Genomic DNA, 12,254 nt, shown 5'->3' with positions numbered 1-12,254 from the left:
TTTGTTTTCTTTATTGGAGGCATATTTGGGAACATTTACAAGCCATCGCGTCATATGAAGACAGAAATATGCAACACTGAAAAACGATCAGCTCAGCAGAAAACACATTGGAAGCCCTCGTTTGGAAGGCACAAGTCGTCTTTTTACTTCTTCTTTTTTTTTGTTTTGCTGTTGCTGTTGGCACATGCAGACACACACAGCTAACGAGACACCTGTGGTTACACACTTGAATAGCGACAATACACACGCTTGTTAGTCGTTGAGCTCTTAAAGGCAACACCAATCATGTTGTTGTATGATTGACACCAGCAGAAGTAGAACGGGACACACGTCACATGGAAAAGCCTGTTTTCTGTTGAGTGCATGTTAATTATTATTATTTTTAAATATCATCAAGATTAAATACACCACATTTTTAAATACATAACCTTTAAGTTAGAATTGCAGTGGATTAAATGGAATCACGACACCGGTCTGTAAAGAAACGTATGAAAAGTCTGTTTTGTTTAAATAATAATGGAATGTAGACGAGTAGCAGTACATTCAAACAATAGCCTTGTCATTTTCATCATTGTTGTTTTTTTTTTTTTTTAATAGCTTGTGACATAATGGTGCGTTCAGGGTCTTTGCAGTCAGCACCCTTTCTTCCTTCTTGGTGGTTTCTGCAAATATTGCAGCAACCATGTGGTCCTGTGAGGTTATGATGCCATGCTCTTTTTGCTAACCACGTGGATCACTGCTTCGAAACAACGTCACCTTTTCCACACACGGTACCTACTCGGCTCTGCTGGTTTGACGCTTTTCTGTTGGCAAAAGCAGGTACTATCACTACTATTTATAGTACCTGCCTGCTAATGAAGATCATAAACACTGTGTGTGTTTTTTTTTAGCTGTGCAGGTATTATACGCCCCAGTCTCCACTTAGCTGCAAAGGCCCATTTTCCTATTGCCCTCAGACTCCACTTGGATATATTTTTTTCAATGAACATATGACTCTAAATGAAGAAAATTAACACAGCGAAACTGTGTTTTAGCTCCGGATACTGGAGCTTTATAGTCCAAAATCTCCACTTTGCTGCAAAGGCCCGATTTCTACTGCCCTCAGTCTGGTTTTGACTCAAAGAAAATAAACACAGTGTCACTGTGTTTTATCTCTAGATGCTGTACAGATACTATACTCCAGAGTCTCCACTTTGCTGCAGACGTCTGTTTTCTGCTGCCCTCAATCTCCTTTTGGACATTTTTTCCCCAATCAACATGTTACTATGAATGAAGAAAATAAACACAGTGAATATTATGTTTTAGCTCCAGATACTGCAGTATTATATTCCAAAATTTCCACTTTGCTGCAAGTGTCTGCTTTCTGCTGCCCTCAGTCTCTTCTTGGACATTCTTTCTATCAACATTTAACTGAATAAATAAAACACAGTGTCACTGTGTTTTAGGTCTGGATGCTGCATCATTATATATACTCCAGAGTCTCCATTTTGGTGAAGATGTCAATTTTCTACTGTCCTCAGTCTCCTTTTGGATAGATTTGTTATTTTATCAACATTTGACTGCTCATGGAGAAAAATAAACATAGTGTCACTGTGTTTCCACTTCGGATGCTACAGTGTTATACTCCACAGTCTCTATTTCAGTCACTTTTCAAAGGCCTATTTTCTGTTGCCCTCAGTCTCTTCTTGGATATTTTTTGTATCAACAATTGACTGAATAAAGAAAACACTGTGTCTTAGCTCTGGATGCTGCATCATTATAAATACCCCACAGTCCATTTTGTTGCAGATGTCTGTTTTCTGCTGTCCTCAGTCTCCTTTTGGATATATTTTTTATTCTGTCAACATGTGGCTGCTCATGAGGAAAATTAAACAGTCTCACTGTTTCAGCATTGGCAGTGTTTTGTTTTTTTTTGCTGCCCTCAGTCTCCTCTCGGATAAAATATGTCTAACTTCCAAAGCGACACACTGAGAAGTAAATAGAAGAGACCCCAGTTAGCCTGCCTCCTTCTCACTGATGCGTTCAATGCAGTGTGATTTCTGCAGAACCGAGCCGAGACAGTACCATGCGATGGAAAAGCGGCATAATATCTTATGATGATTAAGCATGCTTTGACAGATATTATGCTCTCATTTCATTTGAAATGACACAACGAGCTGCTTCATTCTCATGCTGCCAACATTTCTATCATCCCGCCTTCCAGCACGCTACCGGCAGCCGCAGCCCTCCACCACCATGTCCTGGTAGTTCTTCAGCACCACTCGGTCCTGAGGGTCCAGGTAGAGTAGGGCGATGGGGCTGAGGGAGGTGGGCACGCAGCAGGCTCGCGGCACGGCGCCGTTCACCGAGTTGACCAGCGTCTGCACCATGGCGTGGCTGGAGGAATTCATGTGGTCGGCCAGGGGGAAGCGGCACTCCCCCAGGCAGAAGAAGGCGTCGTAGCCGCTGGGCGCAATGATCCACTTGTGCCAGCCCACGTCGTTAAAATCCACGTAGAGGGGATGACGCCGGCATCTGTTACGGGAAAGGCGTTTCAGCTTTGCGGCCCGCCTGCCGTTTCGTTTTACCCTTCCGCTTTCACTTCCTGTATCACCCCCCCAACTTGTGTTTTCAACCCACTTTTGGTCTCTATCCCAGCTATTCCTCTTCTCTTTTGTCCCTTTCCTGCCTCTCATCCTCTGGAACCCACTGAGGTTCCTCCTACTATGTCTGACTAAAGGATCCCCACGCCCATCATGACTATAGGTCACGAGGAGGGGTCTCTCTTGGGCCCAGCTGTGCTCGTCCTGCCCCACAGACCTGCACACCCTCAGGTGACGCCCCTTGTGTCCCTCCCCTTCCTCCTGGCTTGCTATGAAGCTCTGATCCGGGAGCGATGAGCTGCTGTTCTCCGGTCTGACCTCCAGGAGGAAGCCCAGATGGCCAGCTCCATTGACGGCTAAATCAAAGAGCTCCGGGTTGAGGCTAAATGCTTCCCAGAGGTTGCTAGATTTCTGACTTTGAGGACCAGCGGTGAGTAGTCTTGTCTCTAGCAGTGTGGGCCGGGCGTCCTGTGAGTGCTCAGAGAGATACAGGTTCAGTCTGAGGGAGGTCCTGGCGACACGCAGGAGGCGGAGCTCAGCGGAGAGCACCTTCTCATCCTGAGGGATGGAGGAGACGTTGAAGGAGATGTGCAGGTGCCTGTGGTCCTCTGCTGTGAGGGGCTCTAAGGAGGACAAAGACAACAGTTATTATTGTTATTTGATTTGTTAAGTTACATGTCCGTAAGTCACATGTGCTTAAACAAACAGCACTATAATCACAGAATATCACCAATTATGATTACTTAAACTATGTTCCTGTTATGTCGCCCTTAATAAGAATTTTGGTTACTCCAGCAAAAACAATAATGTAGAATAATGTAGAATAATAATGTTGTAAAATAAAAAGGGATAAAAAGTCACAGAGCACACACAAACATTTTTATTTTTATTTGTATTTTTAATAATAATAATAATATTATAGCTATAATAGTAATAACAATAAAAGTTATTATTATTATTATTATTGTTATAATAATTGTTATTCTGTGTAGTGACAAGGGATAATACTAATACTACTACTACTACTAATAATAACTATTATTATTATTATTAGTAGTAGTAGTATAATAATAATAATAACTATTATTATTATTATACTACTAGGAATACTAGGAATACTACTACTACTACTACCACTACTAATAATAATAATAACCATTATTATTATTATTATTATTATTATTAGTAGTAGTAGTAGTAGTAGTAGTATAATAATGATAATAATATAATTAATAGTATAATAATAACAGTACTACTACTACTACTACTACTACTAATAATAATAATAATAATAATAACTTCTATTATTATTATTATTATCTATCAGTACTACTACTACTACTACTACTACTACTACTACTACTACTAATAATAATAATAATAATAATAATAACTTCTATTATTATTATTATTATTAGTACTAGTACTACTACTACTACTAATAATAATAATATAATTAATAGTATAATAATAACAGTACTACTACTACTACTAATAATAATAATAATAGAAGTTATTATTATTATTATTATTAGTAGTAGTAGTAGTAGTAGTAGTAGTAGTAGTACTGTTATTATTATACTATTAATTATATTATTATTATTAGTAGTAGTAGTAGTACTAGTACTAATAATAATAATAATAATAATAGAAGTTATTATTATTATTATTATTAGTAGTAGTAGTAGTAGTAGTAGTAGTAGTATGATTAGTACCTTGATAATAATAGGTTATTACTTAGGCCTATAAATATTTTTTTAATCATGCAATAAATATTTTACAATAACAATAATTTAAAAATGTTTTGCAAAAATGAATCATATTTTTAATGACCTCTCATGACCCACCTGCAGTACCACCACAGGCCACACTTTGGGAATCACTGCATTAGACAAATGACCAATGACTTGTGGACGTTTAGTTGCTAAGGTTTCGCCCGTGCTACTGCAAAAAAGTTTGAGGGCAACCATGTTTTTCCAACCAATCAATCAGTCTCGAAATTTCTGCATGCTTGTCAGCCCACTAAACTTAAGGGGGAATCACAGTGCCACCATTGGGGTGTATTTGTCAGAAAAATAATAGCAGAAGCAACACAGTGGGGGTGCATGTTTTTGTGTGCAGTGGTTGAAGAGTAGAAGAGTTACACCACGGGGTGTGTTTTTCCGCATGACTATATTATTTTGTTGTTACTGCGGTAATCCATCTTATCTCAAAGTGTTTGGATTCTATGTTTTGATTGTTAAACAGCAGATATGTGTCGTAAAGTAGATTTAAACACCAGCCATGGTAGATAAAACAGAACATACGACGCTCGCATGAGACTAAAGGTCTTGAAATTGAAATTGCATGACGTCATGTCGTAGCAGCGGTCTTACCAGTGTGATGGAAGCTGCGTACGGTGTTGGCCTGCTGCACGTGGTGACTGGGGAAGCTGAAGGACGGGTCCTCCAGAAGGTGGTACTGCTGTTGATGGAAGCGGTACAGATCCATGAGGTACCTCGGGACCGGCACTCCAGGCCGAGGATCAGGCTGCGACTGCAGACCGAGACGGCTCAGTAAGAGGCTCTGGATGGTCCGAGCCAGGCCGGGCTCCAGGGTGGAGGACGGCGTGGGGTCTGATGGCGTGCCATTGTCAACGATGTCGCCGGTGTCACCCTGGCGACCTGACGAGGCGTGAGGTAGCAGCAGGACCATGAGGAGCAGCAGGTTAGCAGGGAGCATGGTGGACCTGAGGGGGAGAGTTCAAACTGGCTGTAACTATGGCATGCAGAGGTAGATAAAGCTGCTGGGTGCTGACCACTTGGGTTTAACTTTAACTGCCATTTTATAGGGTTGGTTGCCTACAGCCGCGGCAGTTAATTCCAGTGGTTTTGGAGGCAGCACCAAATACAGACCCCAACAGTTATTTCCTCCTGTAAGACTTTCAAGGGGACCAGAAGAGAGGTGTTCATTGGAAGATTTATGGTTGTTTGACAACATGTGCCCTGTGATTGACTGGTGACCCACTGGGATAGGCTCCAGCTCACTTGTGAAAGTGGCAGAAAATGAATGAATGAAAAGCTCAAAAACCTGATATTAGCAACTAGCATCGCCCTTGAATGTCAACAACTCCCTACAAGACCCTCCATCCTCTTTGTGTCTGGGTGTCCATAGATTAACTTAATAATAATAATTTAAAGTTAATTTATTTAAGTTAGTGGATGAATATTTTTTTAAGTTAATCTATTTTTTTATTATTTTTACAATGTTTTCTGTTTGGTTAGCTATAATTATTCATTCATTCATTCATTCATTTTCTACCGCTTTTCCTCACCAGGGTCGCGGGGGTGCTGGAGCCTATCCCAGCTGTCTTCGGGCGAGAGGCGGAGTACACCCTGGACTGGTGGGCAGCCAATCACAGGGCACATATAGACAAACAACCATTCACACTCACATTCATACCTATGGACAATTTGGAGTCGCCAATTAACCTAGCATGTTTTTGGAATGTGGAAGGAAACCGGAATACTCGGAGAAAACCCACGCATGCACGGGGAGAACATGCAAACTCCACACAGAGATGCCCGAGGGTGGAATTGAACCCTGGTCTCCTAGCCGTGCCGCCCCACTATAATATTATTTATTTATTTATTTGTTTGTTTGTTTTATTTTTATAATATTAATAATTTTTATTTATTATTCATATTTTTAGGCGTGAATTGAATTTATATCAGTGGTCTCAAACCCACGGCCCCAAACATATTTTGTGGTCCCCTACTTGACAGAAAAAAAATTGTTAAAGTATGGCCTGCAATGCCTGGGGTGGGTTCAGACACTCAACGCTGAACTCTCGGGGGGGGGCACAACACAGAATATGTAGTAAGGTATGAAAGAATAAAGTCTAAATATGTAGTTTTAGCAACTTTTTACAAAACAAGTACCACAAAGCATGCTGGGAGGCTCCCAGCAGGCCTTGCGGTACTTGTTTAGTAAATAGTAAAACATTTTTTAAAAGAGGTTCTCTCAACTTTGGGGGAAATTTAGGGGAAACTAGTTAAACAGGAGGGGAACAAGGAATAAAAGGTAGTTTCCCTGGGAAAACGGGAGGTATGCACAATTACGACCCGGGCTACAAGACCCCCCTGACACCCTCTATGGTGCACATGTTAATAAGTAAACCTGTAATTAGACAGCAGAAGAGCTAACATCCCTGCTGACCTGCAGAGGTCGAGGCGAGGTGTAAAAAGGTGACATCAATTAAAGGAGTAACAACAGAGAAATAACCTGCAAAAATGCAAGAGCCAAAAGAAAGCCAGGCGTGTTCCCTTGTCCTGCCTCGTTATCTCATGTCTTTACGAGGCTATGAATCGATTAACGCCAGAGATAGGTGCGGTGTTTATGGGACGAGGGAACGCGTAATGACGGCGTGATGGCCGCTAATCTCAGAAAAGGTGTCAGAATGAGGTTACAGGTGTGACCGTATCAGTTTATGTCTTTATGCATACGTGATTGTGTGTGCAAGTCCACACGGTTCAAAGGGCACGAGGGCCCGAGAAGAAGAAGAAGAAAAAAAAAGTCACCTCTACAGCAGCGTGGGATTGTTGCAAGCTATCCATTAAATTGTGACAGCAGAAGCAACCCCACCCAGGGCTGTTTCACCTGAGGCAAAGGCAGCAGCAGAGGACAATTACAGATTAGAATGCTGTGGATGGACAGCCTCTCCCTTGTTACCGTGCAGCCTTGAAAAGCAGATTAAGGACAACAACGTCTCTCCTGTATTTTCCTCACCTACAAAAAAAAGTGATGCTGAGTTCAAAGGTTCACGCTTTAGCAAAATAAGAGCCAAACTAAGAGAATAAGCTCTAACGTAGTAGTGTCACAACTTGCGTTAAAATGAAGATTATTGAGGAACTTGTCCAGTTAGACGCGAGCATAAGTTTGAAAAACAATAAAATAGTTAAGTTGTCATCTCATCTGGAAGCTTTGTCAAATTTACTGTATCAAACCAGAATTTTAAAAAATATAACAAATATTTAATAACAACACCTGATTCATCTCCGGCAAATCAGTTGCAATGTTGCATTCAGGTTCAGGCTGGAATTTTGACATTCACTTAAATGACAATTTTAACAATTTTTCCTTTATTTTTTAAAGTTTACAACTTCATTTTCATCAATATAGGAGTTTTATAAAATATTTTTGAGAAATATTACTTTGAGTTTGTGGAATTATAATTAATAATTTATTCATAATAAATACTAAACTTATAATTATAAATTATAATTATAATAAATTATCATTTTTATTTTATTTATAAAGAAAAATAATAAATTCTAATAGATGTAATTTATAATTTCCTAAAATATTTAAAATAATTAAAAAATTAATTATAATTCAGCAATTTTTGTGTATTTTGGAATTATATCTTTTATTAAGTTTCTTAATTATTGTAAAAATATGGCTTTGAAAAAATATTTTTCACAAAAAAAATTACATTATTCTCTCATTATAATTTATTTCTTAAAAAAAAAATCTCTATTCCTAAATGTATTTTTCCTCATGATATTACAACTTTATTCTTGTGGATAAAAAAGAATGTATTTCAACAAAATTGCTCCTCCACAGCAGTGCACTTTAAAAGTCTATAATTTAAAAAACACTTTAAAAATAAACATTTTAAAAGTGTTCAATGAAACCACGCACATTTGAAATAAAAGTAGCAAAGAAATATTTTTCTAAAATGTAATGGAGGGGTGGATGGTTTTGTGTACTAAACAATTATGAAAATCAGATTTTTTTAAAAATAGGACTTTATTCTAAAATTAGTAATAAAAAAATTTAAAAAAATCTGCTACCTTCAAAATAAATTTCCTGTAAAAAAAAATTTTGATGATTTGTATTTTAAGGTGAGATTATGACTAATTTCTGAAAACCTGCTTCAAATTATGACTTCAAAGAACAAAAACATGTTTTTCATCATGTTACAACTTCTTTCATTATGTCATTCGGCTAATTTGTCCTTTTAAATGACTTTTATATTTTTTTTTAAATAGGACGTAATTCTAAAATTATTAATTTAAAATATATATTAATAAAAAAAATTCCGATACCTTCAAAATAAATTTCCTGTAAAAATCTGATTGTTTTTTTTTGTTGTTGTTGTTATCTTCCCAGTGTGGCCCCATCTAATCTAAAGTGTAACCATAATATTGACATCTGCATCCTTTTTGTGCTCCCTAACATGATTGGCTTGGCAATAAAAAAAAAGGTGTGGTGAATGTTTTAGGGCTAAGGTGAAATGAAGATTTAAGGTTGTCTATGCCATAAGACATATTAGACGTGACCTGACCCCCCCACCCCCTCCTGAGCAGACGTGTAGTGATAAACTGTCTTTTTATCTGTTTATTTCAACCCCCTCATGCCTTTTCCCCTTCCTCCTTCCTCTGCATTCACAGCGTCGTCACTTTTACCTCAATGGCCTTTACGTCACTCCCTAGCTCTCCATTAATGTCGCTATTTTCTTTTCTCTATTTTTCCTGGGCATTAAATGAATGGTGTTTTTGCGGAAGAACGCGGCACATGGAGGGCCCCCGAGTGTCACCGCAGCTGGCTGATTTATCCGCCGCTGCTGTCTTCATGTTACGCCTGGTCCTCAACTTTCCTTTCCTGTTGCTCTTCCCGTCTTTCTTTTCCCAAATTCCTCCTCCTCTCTGCCGCTCGCTCTCCACTCTCTGTACTTCTGTCATTTCAAACTGACATGTGGGTCCACTACTGTCTTTTTCCACAGTGAGCTAACACACACATTAAACAGCCTTCCCCCAAACACGTTAAAGAGAAGTCTTGTCTGTTTTGTTGTTTATTATGAATTCATAAGTCAACCTTATGGAAATAAATTGTATATTCTGGTAGCTTTGGGTGTTGTGAGTGTCACATTTGTGACTAAAAGACAACCTAAACACAAGTTGCAGACACCGGCCGCTTCATGAGGTACACCTGCACCATCTAACGGGGCCCAATTTATGACAAAACTGTATGTCTTTCATTCTTGATGGTAAAAAAAAAACAAACTCCAGTCTGCAAGGCAGCAGAGGTGCATTATGGATACAGGAGCCGCCCCCTGCCCCCCACGGGTGGAAATATTGACATATGTCACTAGTAGCTTGCTGAAAGCTGCAACACTCCCACCCACCAACTGTGTTGCGCCGGCCCAGAGAGCCATATAGGCCGAAGAACGAAAAACAGACTTGTCTGCTTTTTGCATTAAAAAAAAAAAAAACTTTCAGGGCGTCAACAGTTACTCATGACGTGCATATTACGAGTAAATGACCTGGTGCTCTTTGAACTCATAATGGGAACATTATTCAGCGCTGGAGTTTGGATTGTGTTTGTATGTGTGCATGCGTGTGTGTGTGTGTGTGTGTGTGTGTGTGTGTGTTTGGCATCAGCGTGACTAATGGTTTCAGCAGAACAGACGTTTTTGTGTACTGTACATGCAAGTCAACTCACAACAGGAGTTAGTCTGGTGAAAATATTAGGACACCCCAGGGTTGACTGTAAACGACATTTGTGGTCCGCTTGCTTTGGAAGCCATGCCATCATGCATGTAACATACATTCATTCATTTATACCGCTTATCCTCACCTCGGGGTGCTGGAGCCTATCCCAGGACAATTTTTTGGAGTCGCCAATTAACCTAGCATGTTTTTGGAATGTGGGAGGAAACCAGACTACCTGGAGAAAACCCACACAAGCACGGGGAGAACATGCAAACTCCACACAGGGATGGCCGAGAGTCGAATTGAACTCGGGTCTCCTAGCTGTGAGGCCTGCGCGCTAACCACTCGTCCATGTAACATACATTTTCGGCATTTTACAATCACTCGACGAATGGTTAATGAATAACTTATGAACAATTACCGTATTTTCTGGACTATAAGTCGCTCCGGAGTATACGTTGCACGAGGCCAAAAATGCATAATTAGGTCGAAAAAAAAGTATAAGTCGCATTTTTTGCGGGTAATTTATTTTCCAAACTACTTGACCAAAACCAACATTACATCCTCTTGGAAGGCAAGTTCTAACAATAAAATAATAGAGAACAGGCTGAATAGATGCTAACTAGATACTAGATGCTACATATGCTAACACAATAGTTATTGAGCTACACAAAAACTAAACATAAACAGAAAAGGTGTCCAATGTTTATGTAACATAAACAGTTTTTTCATGTATAAGTCGCTCTGGAGTATAAGTCGCAGGAACAGCCAACCTATGAAAAACAGTGCGACTTATAGTGCGGAAAATACGGTAGTTGCTCAGTGCCACCCAAGCGTTTTGGTTGATGGAGGCCATGTTTTTCAACCAATCTTGCTCAAATTTCACATACCCTTGCTGGTCAGTCCCCGGAAAGGCGTGTACCAAATTTGACATGATTCGACTAAACACAAAAAAGTTACAGAGGAGGGCGTGTGAGAAATTTCAAGTCTGTTTCATAACAGCGCCACCTTGTGGTGGATTTGTCGGGAAAAATAACAGCACAGGCGACTCAGTAGGCGGTGCATTTTTTTTTTCTTCCTGTCTGATGACACATGCGCTTTGGCGACAGAGTGAAGGAAAACCCCCTGCTCGAGTACTCACCTCCAGGTGTGTTGTGATGTATGCAGTGTCCATGGTTTATCCTTGAGCTCCAGTGTTACGATCCCTCGACTCTCTCTCCTGCTCCTTTTGGACAGAGTTGTTTTGTTAAAGTTGTTTTGGGCTGTGTTGACTTGCTTTCTTAGGGTAGGAACGAGCGTCTGTCTGTGTCATGTGACGTGTGTAATGCTCTCTCCATGTTTGAGGTCAGTGCCTGATTTAAAAAAAAATAAAAAAAAACAGGCTTTCCTTCTGAGTTCTGCAAGTTGGCAACTCCCTCACTCTGTCGCCTGCACTTCCACCCTCCGCTGCTAATGTGCATGCCAGTTCACTGAGAGTCTCTCTGAATGAATCAACTCCCTCTTCTTACTATATTGTCCCCTCTCCCTGTCCTCTTACTCCCTTTTGTATCTCCTCCCCCTTTCTCGCTCTCTCTCTCTCTCCCTCACACATTCTCTCTGCCTCCCACTTGTGTTCAACAGCTACCTGTCCTCTTACATCCTCTGTCGTTAACCAAATAAAGTTATATAAGTTGTAACATTCAACAAATAACCAAAATGAGTTGTCTCACCTGCTGGGTTTCAATGGCACCATTGCTGGTGGACACAGGCTCCTTCATTATAAATACGTGGCCCCCGTGACTCTGTGAATGGAAGCAAATACATTCAGTTATCATACCAAAAAAAAAAAAAAAAAAAGTATGAATGGATGACTCAGCGGTCGTGAAGTCATCCCAGTCTGCTCTTGTGATTGGGCAGAAGAAGGAGACAGTAGCAAGGTGCAGTCGTCCTTCCGGGGTGCTGCTGGGAGGGCATTGGTATTCATGGAGTTGGCCCATGAGCAAACGTCTTTCGCTTTAGGGATGCATCGTCTCACATATTAGATCTCATCCAGAGGGATCGCTTGCCCGCCTCCCTGCGAAGAGACAAAAAAAACACACAAAAAACACGACTGAACACACACCTCATTCATCACAACAGATCTCAGGGGAGGACTAAATATGAAACACTTATATACTAGGACTACGTTAAAAAGCCATAGCATTTCAGTATGTGGAAT

At 40.0% G+C, this 12,254-nt stretch overlaps 1 protein-coding gene across 1 annotated transcript; it reads right to left on the bottom strand.

Moving 5' to 3' along the window:
• Nucleotides 1-574: 574 nt before the first annotated feature.
• bmp16 (bone morphogenetic protein 16) lies at nucleotides 575-11,552 on the bottom strand. The gene is made up of 3 exons (XM_058079922.1): nucleotides 11,199-11,552; nucleotides 4,958-5,310; nucleotides 575-3,205 (listed from the first exon to the last, which is right to left on the bottom strand). The coding sequence occupies exons 2-3, from the start codon at nucleotides 5,301-5,303 to the stop codon at nucleotides 2,208-2,210; spliced, it is 1,344 nt and encodes a 447-aa protein (XP_057935905.1). The 5' UTR covers nucleotides 5,304-5,310; nucleotides 11,199-11,552; the 3' UTR covers nucleotides 575-2,207.
• Nucleotides 11,553-12,254: the final 702 nt, after the last annotated feature.

This window comes from Doryrhamphus excisus, chromosome 8 (genome assembly GCF_030265055.1).
Source record: "Doryrhamphus excisus isolate RoL2022-K1 chromosome 8, RoL_Dexc_1.0, whole genome shotgun sequence".
Classification (NCBI taxonomy): domain Eukaryota; kingdom Metazoa; phylum Chordata; class Actinopteri; order Syngnathiformes; family Syngnathidae; genus Doryrhamphus; species Doryrhamphus excisus.
This window is presented reverse-complemented; position numbering and strand designations above follow the sequence as displayed.